At 53.9% G+C, this 12,606-nt stretch overlaps 4 protein-coding genes across 4 annotated transcripts; 1 reads left to right on the top strand and 3 right to left on the bottom strand.

Annotated features, from left to right (window-relative positions):
* Positions 1-3,039: 3,039 nt before the first annotated feature.
* Positions 3,040-4,614, bottom strand: CAOG_07275 (hypothetical protein; the record flags this gene model as incomplete). The annotated part of the gene is made up of 2 exons (XM_004343084.1): positions 3,040-4,338; positions 4,441-4,614. 2 exons carry the CDS (start codon positions 4,612-4,614, stop codon positions 3,040-3,042), a joined length of 1,473 nt encoding a protein of 490 aa, XP_004343134.1.
* Positions 4,615-5,066: 452 nt separating this feature from the next.
* Positions 5,067-6,472, top strand: CAOG_07274 (hypothetical protein; the record flags this gene model as incomplete). The annotated part of the gene is made up of 2 exons (XM_004343083.1): positions 5,067-5,347; positions 5,401-6,472. The coding sequence occupies 2 exons, from the start codon at positions 5,067-5,069 to the stop codon at positions 6,470-6,472; spliced, it is 1,353 nt and encodes a 450-aa protein (XP_004343133.1).
* Positions 6,473-6,996: 524 nt separating this feature from the next.
* CAOG_07273 (sterol C-14 reductase) lies at positions 6,997-9,260 on the bottom strand. The gene is made up of 5 exons (XM_004343082.2): positions 8,839-9,260; positions 8,317-8,586; positions 7,804-8,228; positions 7,470-7,719; positions 6,997-7,326 (listed from the first exon to the last, which is right to left on the bottom strand). The coding sequence occupies exons 1-5, from the start codon at positions 9,224-9,226 to the stop codon at positions 7,043-7,045; spliced, it is 1,617 nt and encodes a 538-aa protein (XP_004343132.1). The 5' UTR covers positions 9,227-9,260; the 3' UTR covers positions 6,997-7,042.
* Positions 9,261-9,819: 559 nt separating this feature from the next.
* Positions 9,820-12,482, bottom strand: CAOG_07272 (hypothetical protein; the record flags this gene model as incomplete). The annotated part of the gene is made up of 4 exons (XM_004343081.2): positions 9,820-10,787; positions 11,457-11,543; positions 12,128-12,196; positions 12,357-12,482. The coding sequence occupies 4 exons, from the start codon at positions 12,480-12,482 to the stop codon at positions 9,849-9,851; spliced, it is 1,221 nt and encodes a 406-aa protein (XP_004343131.1). The 3' UTR covers positions 9,820-9,848.
* Positions 12,483-12,606: the final 124 nt, after the last annotated feature.

Raw genomic sequence — 12,606 nt, 5'->3', positions numbered from 1 at the left:
TATCAGGACGACATCATCGTGGGTGGCAAGAACAAGGAGGAACTGATCGAGAACACCCGCGCGGTGCTGCGTAGGGTGCGCGAGTTCCAGCTGCCACTCAAGCTGAGCAAGTGCGAGTTCTTTGCAACGGCAGTGCCTCTGCTTGGCTTTGTGCTGAGCGCTCAAGGCATTTCGACGACGAAGTCGGCTGTGCAGGCCATGCTGGATTTCCCCGTCCCCAAGACGAGGAAGCAGGTGCGCTCGTTCATTGGCGCGGTGGGGCACATCAGCGGCTGGATCAAAGGATTTGCTGACATGCGGGCGCCGCTGGACCAGTTGCTCAAGAAGGACGTCAAGTTTGTCTGGACGGAGGAGTGCCAGCAAGCTTTCTCACGGATCAAGAAGGTCGTGACGTCCACCCCGGTGCTGCGGCTGCCGCGGCGTGATGAAGTATTTGTGTGCGAGGCTGATGCGAGTGACATTGGCACGGGCGCGGTGCTCTACAACATGAAGCCTGGTGGCAATCCGTCGGACATGAAAGGTCTCAAACTGGTGGGGTACTACTCGAAGCGTCTGTCAAGCGCGGAGCGGAACTACAGCACGACGGATAAGGAGCTGTTGGCGATTGTGCGGGCAGTGCGTCGTTGGAGACATCTGCTGACGGGATCCAGGCACAAGGTGATTTTCAAGTCGGATCACAAGAACTTGGTGAACTACCAGAACTTGGAGGTCAGGAACTACCGGATGGCGCGATGGATCGAGGAGCTCAGCCAGTGCGATTTCAAGATTGTGTTCACGGCTGGTGTGTCGCAGCCTCTGGCAGACTGCCTGTCACGCAACCCAAACTTTGAGGGCAGTGTGCGAGGCGAAGCCGCTCGCAAGGCGTTCACGCCGGGTCAGCTGGACAGCACGGTCGCGGCCGCAGCCACAGTGGCGAGCACGTCGGCTGGAGCAGGTCAAAGCGCAGCGAAGGCGGTGGCGGCGGAGGTGTCGATCGAGGATCAGATCCGCGCACAAGTTGGCACCAGCCCCCCTGACCAGAAGTTGCAGAAGCTGCTCGGACTCACGCTGGCTGATGGCCTTTGGAGAGATGGGAGCAAGCGCATCTACGTCCCGGAAGGTGACTGTCGTCGACTGGTTGTGGCCGAGTGCCACGATGCCAAGGGGGCGGGTCATGGTGGCAAGCACCGCACGAATTTGCGTGTCAAGCAAACGCATGTTTGGCACAACATGATGGAGTACATCGAAAAGTACGTGGCTGGTTGCACTCTCTGCCAGCAGAACAAGCCGTCGCATCTCAAGCAAGCTGGCCTGAACGCATCGATCGAAGTGCCTGCTGGTGTGTGGCAGGATGTGGCTATTGACTTGGTCACGGATCTGGTGCCGTCGAAGGATTACCGTGGGCACAAGCACGACGCGGTGCTCACTGCTCAGTGCTTGCTTTCAAAGCAGGTGCATCTCATCCCGTTTTCCAAGGATAGCAGTAGCGCGATGGTGACGAGGGCGCTCATGGATCGCGTGTTTGCGTACCATGGGCTGCCCAACACGCTGCTGCACGATCGTGATTCACGGTTCCTAGCTGAGCACATGACCAGCATCTGCAAGGGGCTTGGCATTAGGCAGCGGGCGTCAACGTCGTTTCACCCCAACACGAACGGGTCTCTTGAGCGACAGCATGCAGTGATGGCTCAGGTTTTGCGTAATTACGTGAACCACAGTCATGACGATTGGGTGGAGTTGCTACCCTGGGCCGAGATTGCCATGAACTCGTCGGTCAACGCAAGCACAAAGGTGACGCCGTTCATGGCGAGCCAGGGCTTTGAAGCTCGGACGTCATGGAAAATTACTCCTCCTGAACGAGAGTCGGACGTTGATGAGCACATCGCGCTCATTCGTACGATTGTTGAGGACACCAGGAAGGAGTTGGCCCGAGCGAATGAGCTCAGTTCGGCCAAAGTGGACAAGCATCGGACTCCCGCCCCTGGGTACCAGGTTGGCGACAATGTGTGGCTGGACACGCGGCAGCTGCGTCTCGAGACGGTGGCCACGAAGTTCAACCCGACGTACATTGGTCCGTTCGAAGTGCTCGAGGCGGACAAGCACACCGTGCTGCTTCGCCTGCCAAAGTTCATGAAGCATCATCCTCGCTTCCATGTTTCACGGGTCAAGGCCGTGGGGGCGGATGGCATACCTGGCCGGCCAGTGTCCGAGCCTCGTCCCATTCACATGAAAGGCGAAAAGTATTATCAAGCGGAAAAGATTGTTGATTCTTTTATTGACAAAGGAACGCTCTGGTACAAGGTCAAGTGGACAGGCGTGGAGGAACCGACTGTTGAGCCGTGGGAGGTGTTTGGAGAACACCATCGAATGACGGAGGCATTTCATAAGGCTAACCCGAACAAGCCTACTCGGGAAAGTGCCAAACGCAAGAAGCGCTAGTGCTTTGGGAATGTCTCGAAAGGGGGGGAAAGAAAGGCGGAGTGTTATGGATTGATGTGTATCTGTATTTGGAGTGTGTTCACTCGTCGCTTTGTATAAGTGAAGTCTCTTGTTTCCCTATCATCACTCTCATCATCAACCCATTACTCGTATCTTCGTGGAAGGATCTCTGATCATAACAGAATCCCATCATACCCCATCCATAACCAGCTGTGGGACCTGAGGTGCCAGGGTTTGCTCGTAACACCGATTTCTTTTTCCCCCCCCCCTCTCCTCCGCGCTCTTTTCGACCCTTCCCACCATCCCAGTGCCCTCCCCTTGTTCCAATCAGCATAAATTAAGTTTTACTTTCATAAACCATCACCAGCGGGGACAGTGATTTTTTCATCCCAGCAGCTCCTCACTCGCCGTCCTGAGCCCCCACCCATCGCCACCGGCTCGTCCCTTCCTGCACCTTCAAGTCTGTGTTTATTCGTCTCTCTGAGTAACCGGCGTGGGTCGTACCGATCTCATGGCAACGACAATCGCGACGCGTAGCAAAGTTTTATTCCAGTCGGCAGTCTCACGCATCGATGCTGAGCAGCAGCCTCTTCCCTGAGCAGCGACAGGGCTGCCAGAAATTCAATCAAACAGAGACAATTGTGACGAGGGCTCGTCGGCCATGCCCTGGTCGTCGTGGTTGTCAGCAAGTCGAGCTCGCTGACTTGGTCGAGTTTGCGGCGGTCGTCCACGTCGCTTTCTGGGTGCCTGAGAAGAAGGCTCGTATTCGTCGTTGTCATCATCATCGGTATCACCAGCGCGATCGTCTCTCTGGTGACCGCCCTTGGCGATAGTATACAGAAATGCATCAATAGCCGCATCGGACGGATAGCTTTTCAGGACGTTCAACTGGGGTGAGGGTTTGGGAATGTCGCTGCCCATTCGCTTTCTGAACTCGGTGATAATAACATCCCGAGGAAGGCCGATTTCCGAGCGCTTGGTAAACCAGTTGCGAAGCTCGGGATGCATGAGTTGCTCACGACCCAACTCGCCGTTGAGACACAAGTCCTCATGCTTGCCAGCCCGCTGGATCCGAAACCCGATCTGCCGGTAGGCATATGCGCCATTTGGACCTCGATACTCCTCGAGAACGGTGTGTTGTTTGAGAGAGTAGCGGCAATTTCCAAGAGCGAGCTGGTGACGAGGCTCGCATGTACCATCGTCCTGGTGATAGCGGCGAGGGTGGGCAACCGCGTCAATCGAGCGCTCGTGCGCGTCTGAAGGAATCGGGAGCTTAACTTTGCTCTCAACACGTCGATTGAAGCAATTCCATTGCTCGTATTTTGCGTAGTAGATGCGGGAATCAGGGGAAGCACCCAGTGTTTGCCTCTCGTCAGTCGAAAGGTTCACAGTTCTTGGAGTGTTCCTGTCCACACACACCCACGTCCCGCTGGCGTCTGGCTTGAAGGAGACATTCTGCTTTCTGTTGCGCAAGTCGCACCCACATTGCTCCTCCTCAAGCAGCCGATCTCGCTCCTGGGCGGTCTTCAGGAAAAACGGTGGTTCAAGGGGGACGCCGGGGCTCAGTCCGCTGATGTTCATATTGCTTTCTGAGTTTGACATCGGATGCGAGTCTTGAACAGGCTCAGTCGACTCTTCAGCGGCCTCAGTCGGGTCCTTCGCTTTGTTTCGCTTGCGATCACGTAGCTTGCAAGGATCGCAGGTGCGTGCATTGCGGCTAAACAGCGAGTGATGCGTAAGGCACTTATTGCTGGAGCACTTGAATCGTACATGAGTCAGAAGGGGTTCGGTGAAAGCGGCGACGTCGTCGAGAGACGAGAACAAGACGGTTTCAGAGTTGCGTTGGTGGCGTGGGTGATCTGGGAATATCGCGGAAGTTGGAAACTTGACGGCGTAGTGACTGTCGAGATTTTGTCCTTGCTATAGCTCATCTGGAATGTGCGCGAACGCGGGCAGGTCGATGATGGGGCGGACGAGATCGCAGAGCCTGATTGGAAAATTGGCGGGAAGTTCAACTTGCACAGTGAAGTCGATGCCTAGGATGCGCAGAGGCACGGTGATTGTGGCGGGGTGATTCGGTGCTAGGTCGACTGGACCGGGAGCATCACCAGCCGGGCCTGGGACATCTGAAGATGGGCCTGGGGCTGGCTCGGAAAAGGACGCGCTCGAATTTCCCGCGCTTTCGCTCATCTCCATTCTCGCCCAAGGGATGAAAAAATGACTGTCCCCGCTGGTGATGTTTTGTGAAAGTAAAACTCAATTTATGCTGACTGGAACAAGGGGAGGGCACTGGGGTGGTGGGAAGGGTCGAAATGAGCGCGGAGGAGAGGGGGGAAAGTTAGGTGTAGGGTATTGATCACAAGTTGAGCAAAAAAAGGCGACACGTTAAATGACAGGGGGTCCAAAAAAAAAAATAATGTCCCCACTCTCATAACTACATGCATTCTGAAAGTGGCGGCGAGTATGACTGAAATCCCTAGAAAAACAAACGGCGACATGTTAAATGACCGGGTGTCCAAAATAAAAAGGTAACCAGTGTCTAAAATTGCCTTTTTTTTTTTAATTTTTGTATTTTTAACACTTTTTTTTTTTTAATTTTTGTATTTTTTAACACTTTTTTTTCTTTGTTGCCCATCTTCTTCTAACCCATGCCCCTGGAGGCGCCAAGGGTCAAGGTCCTGGCGGTGTTTGCCTGCATAGTGTTGATCATCACATGGGCTTTGGTGTGGTCAGACTCGGCCATTCCGCCCGGCACTCCGGAAGCAAATCACGGAGCAGATGCGGGCATTTCTCTTTTGCCAATCGCACTCCCTCAGGGAGTGGACCATGCTGCTGTCGTTTTGTCAGACCCGAGTACAACAGGAGCAGCTTTCGCCTCTTGCATTGCGTCGGCTACAGATTCGCTGGCAGCAGAGCCAAGCCGTTCCGAGTCAGATGAGTCAACTCCGACACCGTTAGCTCCCACACCCTTACCTCCCACAGGCCCGACCGCCACCAGCCTCCCATCGGCTGCGCCCGCAGCAAAAACTCCATCGCAACACAAGCGCAATCGATAACCCAGGCGCCGTCGCCAGCAGAGCCTGCACTGCCAACTTCCCAAGCTTCTTCGGCATCTCCACGAGGATGGTACCAGCTCCCTGCGGATCATCCACGAGTGCTCGCCAGACAGGCCGCCGCCGACTGGAACAAGACATTCGACGTCTATCAGCCCCCTGATTCATGGCGGTGCCCGTATGAGAACGAGACTCGTTGGTTCTGGGACACGGATACGGTTGCCGAAATTGGGGTCGACTGGAAGACAGCGTTGACTGTTGCGCTCACCAACAAGACGGTCGGCATCCATGGCGACTCACTCACCCTGCAAACAATCTCAGTGTTCCTGAACCTGGTGGAGTCGGCCGGCTTTGAGTTGGTCAAAGTGAAGCGAATCACTCGCTTTACCGGCTACTTTCCCGCTCTCAACTTCACCCTCATCGCCAACTACGTCCCCTACATTGTCGACATGTTGGGCGAAAAGCCGTACCCTCAGCTGAGTTTGGATCGCCTCTCCCAAGCGTTCACCATCATGGCCGATGCTGCTGACTACATGGTGATCAACATAGGTCTGCACCTCATGTCTAACAACTACAAATTTGAGAACTCCTCGTGGGTGGATGCGTACACTCACATCATTCGCGTGGCTCGAGACGCCGCGTCTGCCCGCCAGGATCGAAATCCTGCAGCTCGCACCTTCTTTCGCCTGACTCCTCCAAGGCACTTCCAGGGCGGCGACTACGACAGCGGTGGCTTGTGCAACGACCGTGAACCAAAGTGGGGCGCCACTTACTCAGACTTCAACCTTGGGGAGGACCAGTTGCTTCAAAACCGAATCGTCAGCGAAGAGGTTGCTCGCGACCCTCGGCTAGAAATCCTGGACGTCGTTCCTTGCACGGTCGAGCGTGTCGACGCGCACCGTGGTGGAAACGATTGTGTGCACTTTTGTTTGCCCGGTGGTGGGCCCGTTCGTGTCTGGGTTGAGATGCTCATACGAAGATTGTATGACGGTCGCGTTTAGATGGATGATTTGAGGTGTTTCGCTTTGTTATTGCGAAAAGAAAACGACAATAGATTCATACACACGTCAAACTGACCGGACAATGGCCGATGCTGAGCAACGAGGTGGGGGTGTCCAAGATTTGCACTCACAATTCCTTCAATGATCGCGATTTCTCCTCCCCCCCTCCGCTCCCCGCGCCTTCCATCGCATACTGAGCTTCCGCACCAATCACAATAGATAGTCGAAGCGAGCATCGTTCACAGCCATCTCAACATCCGAAAGCTGTACACCACGGAGCAAAAACCTCGACATTTTTTTTTGCACACCGACTCTGCCACCCACAAAAGCCGTGGCATGCGTGCTGCTTGCAGAAGGAAGAAAACAGCTCGGGCATGCTCCGATCTGAGCAGCGTTGATATAGTTCTTAGGGGTGGAACGAGAAACACTAAATCGAGCGTTGTTTGCTCCGTTCCTTTTTTTTTTTTGTTTCTTCCCCTGCACTCCACTTTGACTTGATACTCCAGACACAGACACGAATCAACTCAACCCAAAATCGATGTTTATTCGCACAACACCTTGCTTGTGCAACTAGTACACGCCAGGGATGATGCGCGACTTGACAATGTCGCGGTACTTGATCCAGTCCTTGCCATACTTGTGCAGGCAGTGCTCGTCGTCGCGGCGCTCGCGGTGAAGCAGCAAGGGGATAAAGTACATGAGGTAAAAGTACGGCACGACGTGGACAAATCCGGCAGGGAGGCACCACGCGGCGGCCATCAGCCAATCGCCAAAGTAATTGATGTGGCGCGCCATGCCCCAGAAGCCCGAGATGAGAAGCTTACGGCCAGTGCTGGTGGTGAGGGTCTTCAAGTCTACACGTGTCCGGGGAAAGACGGGCAACAGAGTTGAAATAAAAAAAATGAGTTTAGATAGCAAAACAAACCTCGTTCGGCTGGGCATTGCTTTCTCGCATATCGTTCAAACAAATCTCTATCTGTGTCATTCGAAAACGTACGGGACACGCTGGGATGGGTCGGGTCGCGGCGGAAGGTGTCCTTCTGCGAGTTTGCACCGCGGAAGAGGTAGAGGCCAGTGAACTTGAAGGCCAGGACAATGGCAATGTGAATCGGATGCAGCGTGTTGGGATACAAGGCCAGGTAGCGCGACGAGCTGACAAAGGTGAAGGGAACCCACACCAGATCGCCGAAGGCAAGCATGAAACCAAAGCCGTCGGAGGTAATGTCCATGGTCGTGAGAATGGATTCCTACAACAGAGAGATGGTACAGAGCGTGCGAAAATCAGGTGAGCAAAAACAAGGACAGACAGGAAACATTCCAACGCAACTCACCTCGTTGAGAAGGGCATCGATAATGTAGTAGGCATGGAACAGCGAGACAAGAATCAGCGTGACGGATTGGGCCGTGAATCCACCCTGGAGGGAGTGTTGGTGGTACACAAAGGCAATGTTCAGCAGCATCCACAGGCTGAGGCCAGGACGGAGCTCGCAAAAGTACTTGAGGTCGAGCGAACCGATGCGAGGGTTGAGCTCGCGGCCAATCCAAAAGTCGTAGATGGGGTTTTTCGAGTTGCCGCCCAGCGCAAAGCCAGTGCCCTTGATCTCAGCCGACACGAACAGGTAGATGGAGAGAAGCGTCGAGAAAATGACGGAGGCAGCCAGCAGCTGCTTAAAGTTCTCGTACAGGAATTCGAGGACGGGGAAGTTGACTTGCAGGCTCAGAGCGACCACAACGCTCACCACAAGAGCGGCCAGACCTACAGGAGAGTAGGAGCCCAAGTGGTGACATGCACCAGGTTGGTTGATCATTCACTAATTCGGCCGCAAGTTCGTTTTCGAACGTACCATTCAAGGGATACTCCAGACGCTTGCCATCCTTGAGCGGAACACCCAAAGCCTTGCGTGTGGGAATGTACAGGTACAGGGCCACCTGGAAGAGGAACCAGGCGACGTACACTGCAAACGCCTTGAGCGAGACCCAATCGGACAGCTCTTGTTTGCCAAATTGCTCGCAGAGTTGCGCCCACAGGACAGCAGGCGTGAGGATTGTCTTCCACTCGAGGCAGTAATCTTGGCTGCAAAGCACCGGCAACGCTGCCGCCACGAACGGGACGACTGTCATTCAAACCAGAAATCGCAGCAAAATCCATTGAGTGAAGACGTTCAAACGGAACCAGGAAAAAAAAAAAAAACCGCGCCAAATTCAAATTTGTCAAAGATCAGTAACGCTGTTTGTTCAAACTCAGCCACCCCATCGTCGTCGTCTTCCCATCCAATCAACAGGACACAATGAAGGCCAATGCGTTCTTCCTTAGCTGAACGCATCTCTCGAAATTGCGGGAGAACGAACGACCTGATCGTACTGACATGGGATGAGGAATCCGGCGCCGATCGGACCACCCCACTCGTAGGTGGTGGTGATGGCCTCGCCGTTCTTGTCGACGAGCTGCTTGGCACGGGTGCTCCGTGAGCTCTTTGCAGGAGAAGCAGCAGCAGCAGCAGTCGTGGTGGCAGCGGCGACCGTCTTGGTGGACTTGCGGGAGGGCGAGCGGGATCGAGAGCGCGAAGGAGACCGCGAGCGCGAGCGCGACGGAGATCGGCTGCGACGGGCAGGCGACTTGGACGCAGCACCGCGCTTGCTGGGCGTCGCAGGGGTACCGGAAGCAGCGTCGCTGGCTGCGGTTGCATTGGCGGGCGTCGCAGAGCGGCCACTGCGCGTCGACGAATCGGAATCAGGCACTCGAAGTCGCGCCATTTTGTACGGTTTGGAAAAAAAAAAAAAAAAAAAAGCAATGAAGAGTGAGTCAAAATCGGGTGATCAAGGTTGGAAGAAGGGTGGGAAAAAGTTAGAGAATTAGAGTTGAGAGTGCGTGGGAAGGCAGAGAAAGATAGAGCTGGTGCCGCTGGGTCAAACCTGGGGGGGGGGGCACATGCGCTACGCTAGTTGCCCCCATACTGCCTTTCAGCCTTTCAGCCTTTCAGTGCCACCGAGGCAGGCGGGCGCTTTTATATTCATTGGTTGGCGCGGGTGGGATTATGGGATGGCGTTCATGTTTGTGTCATTCAAGGAGTTCAGTGCTGAAAACGCGCAAAAAATTTGAAATTTGGGAACTTTTTGAACAGTTTCAGAACTTTTGATCTTGTCATCAGAAACTCTATCGACCAAAGCTGAAACCTTGGAATAGTAACACTTCACTTTGGGAAAAAGGCGCGAGGCATGGATTTTGTTACGAACTAGGCTCAGCCTAGTTAGGCTTCCCCTCATTCTTCACTATATTCTTAGTACACGATACTTCCGCATTCTATTCTAGCATACTTTAGTAGTGATACGGGTTATGTTCCGGGTAAGGTCGTAACAGATTTATTGGAATCATCAACTACAACAACGTGTTCGAGTTCAGTGCATTCGAGACCTGGTGGAGGACCTCCACCACATTCTCCGCCGCTGAATCGTGTTTGCGAGAACTCCAGCGTTTGGCGGCAATTTTCTTCAGCTCACCAACTTCACCCAGCTTGACAGGGTCGCCATCTTTCTCCAGCGAGCGCGGATTTGCAAGCTCGAGACCGTCCGCAACCATCTCTGCCATCATGTTGATGGCGGACTCTGTCAAGCCAAGCTGGACGAGTGCTGTCCACCGTTCCTCGAGCCGAGCAGACTTGAGTTTGTCAAGTTTGGCACGAACGATATCGATAGTGGGGTACTTGGCGGCCACATTCTGCTGCTCGCGGACGGTGCTGATCGGCAGCTCGAAAACGTATGCCGCAACACGTGTGCGAAGTGTGTACACGACAGACCTCAACAGAAGTTTGTGATAATCAGCGCGTGCGCGGCCTTCATCGCCCTTCGCCTGCTTCCGGGACGTGGCGAGCTCGTCCTGGACAGATTTTAATTCTTGCGAGAGTTCAAGCACTTGGTTTGAGAGTGACTCGACTTGCGTTTCCAGCTCTTCCGCCTCCGTAGTCCGCGTGTCAAGTTGGGACTTGAGCTTCTTGACTTGACGCTTGAGGCTGTCCACGTCCTGCTGCAAGTTGACGTTCTCTGTCTCCAGCTCGGAGACACGCGTCTCGAGCTTCTTGATAGTACTAGCCTTTGCGGAAGACTCGGCACGAGCTGCCACCAGCTTCTGCGTCTGGGCGGTGAGCGCGGCGCGAGCAGCACTCAGCTTTTCGCGAAGAACTCGTTTTTCTTGCGCGCAATGCTCACCGCACCCGTCAGAGGGGGCTGAAGTCGTGGCATCAGAGAGCGTTGCAAGCGGTGAAGCTGAGTTCACCGAACTGGTGGAGTTCGAGGACGGAGGCAGCGAGAGGTGCATGTCCTGGCGAAGACAAAAACAAAAACAAACGTTCTTTCTGACGTCAGTTTGACCGTAGAGAAGGCAGCATGACATCTTGAGCTCGACATCAGAGAAGTAACAGACTGCGAAACACCTCAAACAAAAAGACAAGGAGGAGAAAGGTGAAGAGGCGAGAAAGAAGCAGAGAGGAAAAAAAGGGCGGAGAGAAAAGAGAACGAAAGACTAACCAAATGGAGTAATCGAGATACTGATACAGTACATGCACGCTTGTTCATAGTAGGGGAAGAAGGTGTCTCAACACCACTTGGAAACTATCCGGGCACATGCGATCGGGTGGACTCCTCGAAGAGGGGGTGATTTTGATCCGAGTTACAGTACAACTTCGGAGCGTTCCACCAAAAGACGTAGTTGCCACCACAAGCAATCAACCCCAACCCCACCTCTCAACTGCAAGGGGTAGACATGCATCATAGTCCTGTCAACTCGACGAGCCCTCCAAGACCAGAACTGGCGGCAGCAAAAGACCGCCACAGCAAAACAGTCTTGAGAAATGTATTCAAAATCCATCAACAAGAAAATTACAGTGCACCCGAGCTCCATTCACACAAGTCATGCCAAGTGCGATGCAGTGGTGCCTCGCGATGTCATGTGTCGCATGAGCAATGCGGTGAGTTTTTCAAGTCGTTTCACGTCTTGCAGCTGGTCTGTTCGGAACTTGTAAATCTGCAGCAGCGAGATGGACATGCACACAAATGCGACAGAATCGTCGTGAGCAAGCTGAGTGTTGTCAACAACGAGACTGAACGGAGGGAGGATACGCAAAGCAACGTTGCGTCGAGCTTCAAGGCTCGAAAAGCCGGCTCGTTCAGCCGTAATCAAAACCCCTCCCTTCGCCTCCACTTTCAAAACAGATTAACACAGCGTCCGTAACCCTCAACATACATGTTCAACACGAATCAACATCAGCAAGAGTCAAACATTGACGAGATTGCAGTGAGAGTGCATTGCGTTTTTTGCCTCTCCTCGCTTTCGTCCGCCTCCAAGCGACGGTCCAGCCGCACCCATCATCCCAATCTCTCCTCCTCCTCCTCCTTGGGACTCTGTCTCCTACACGACGCTATTCGATTCCATCCGGACAAGCCAAAACGCCGTCGTCCTCCAAACCACGAGGAGGCCCTCAGCCTGATACGCCTCTGCTCTCACTCGCTTCCCCATTGCCTTCCCTCAAGGCCAAGCACAGTCAGGGCCCAGTCTCATCCAGCCCCCTCCGCCTTCCGTTCCGGGTCTGTCGTGAGTGAGCTTGGTCATTGTTGCCTCCATAATGCCAAAAAGCACAGGAGAAGGGCTTTTCTCTCTCTTACTGTCTTGTCGTCGGTCGCCTTGAGCACAATCAGTCCTTCAGCGTGCTGGTACTTGACAGTCAGGCGCGTCTAACGCAATTCGGGGACAGGCAGCGTGAGGGTGGGGTGGGGTGAGGGGCGGTAAGCAAGGACTCCATCTCCATACAATCAGCCTCCATACATCAGCCCTTCCCAACCCTTCTCAGATCGTGTCTTCTCAATTCAATTTGTTTTTTAGTTAAATTCTCACTTTGGTTGGGTTGTCGTGGTACAGACGCTCGGTCGCAGCTGCAAATTCGTCCCAGGTCGCCAAGTACGGTTTGGCTGGTGCGCTTTGCCCTTTGCTGCTACTTCCAGACGCTGCACTGCTCGACATCTGAGAACAAAAACAGAATAATAATAAAAAAGAATGAAGGAAAGCAACCTATTAAAATAATAATAACACCCCCGCCTATGAGTTTCTCAGAAACCTGTCAAACGATCTTAGTTTCCTTCCGCCT

Source organism: Capsaspora owczarzaki (assembly GCF_000151315.2).
Source record: "Capsaspora owczarzaki ATCC 30864 unplaced genomic scaffold supercont2.15, whole genome shotgun sequence".
Lineage (NCBI taxonomy): Eukaryota > Filasterea > Ministeriida > Capsasporidae > Capsaspora > Capsaspora owczarzaki.
This window is presented reverse-complemented; position numbering and strand designations above follow the sequence as displayed.

Excerpts from the sequence above, each read along its gene's own strand:
- CAOG_07273 (XM_004343082.2), bottom strand. The coding sequence starts at position 9,226 with ATGGCGCGACTTCGAGTGCCTGATTCCGATTCGTCGACGCGCAGTGGC. Across the intron at positions 8,229-8,316 it reads TCTGGAGTATCCCTTGAATG|GTCTGGCCGCTCTTGTGGTG; the intron begins GTACGTTCGAAA and ends ACTCTCCTGTAG. Across the intron at positions 7,327-7,469 it reads GACCCATCCCAGCGTGTCCC|ACTTGAAGACCCTCACCACC; the intron begins GTACGTTTTCGA and ends GGACACGTGTAG.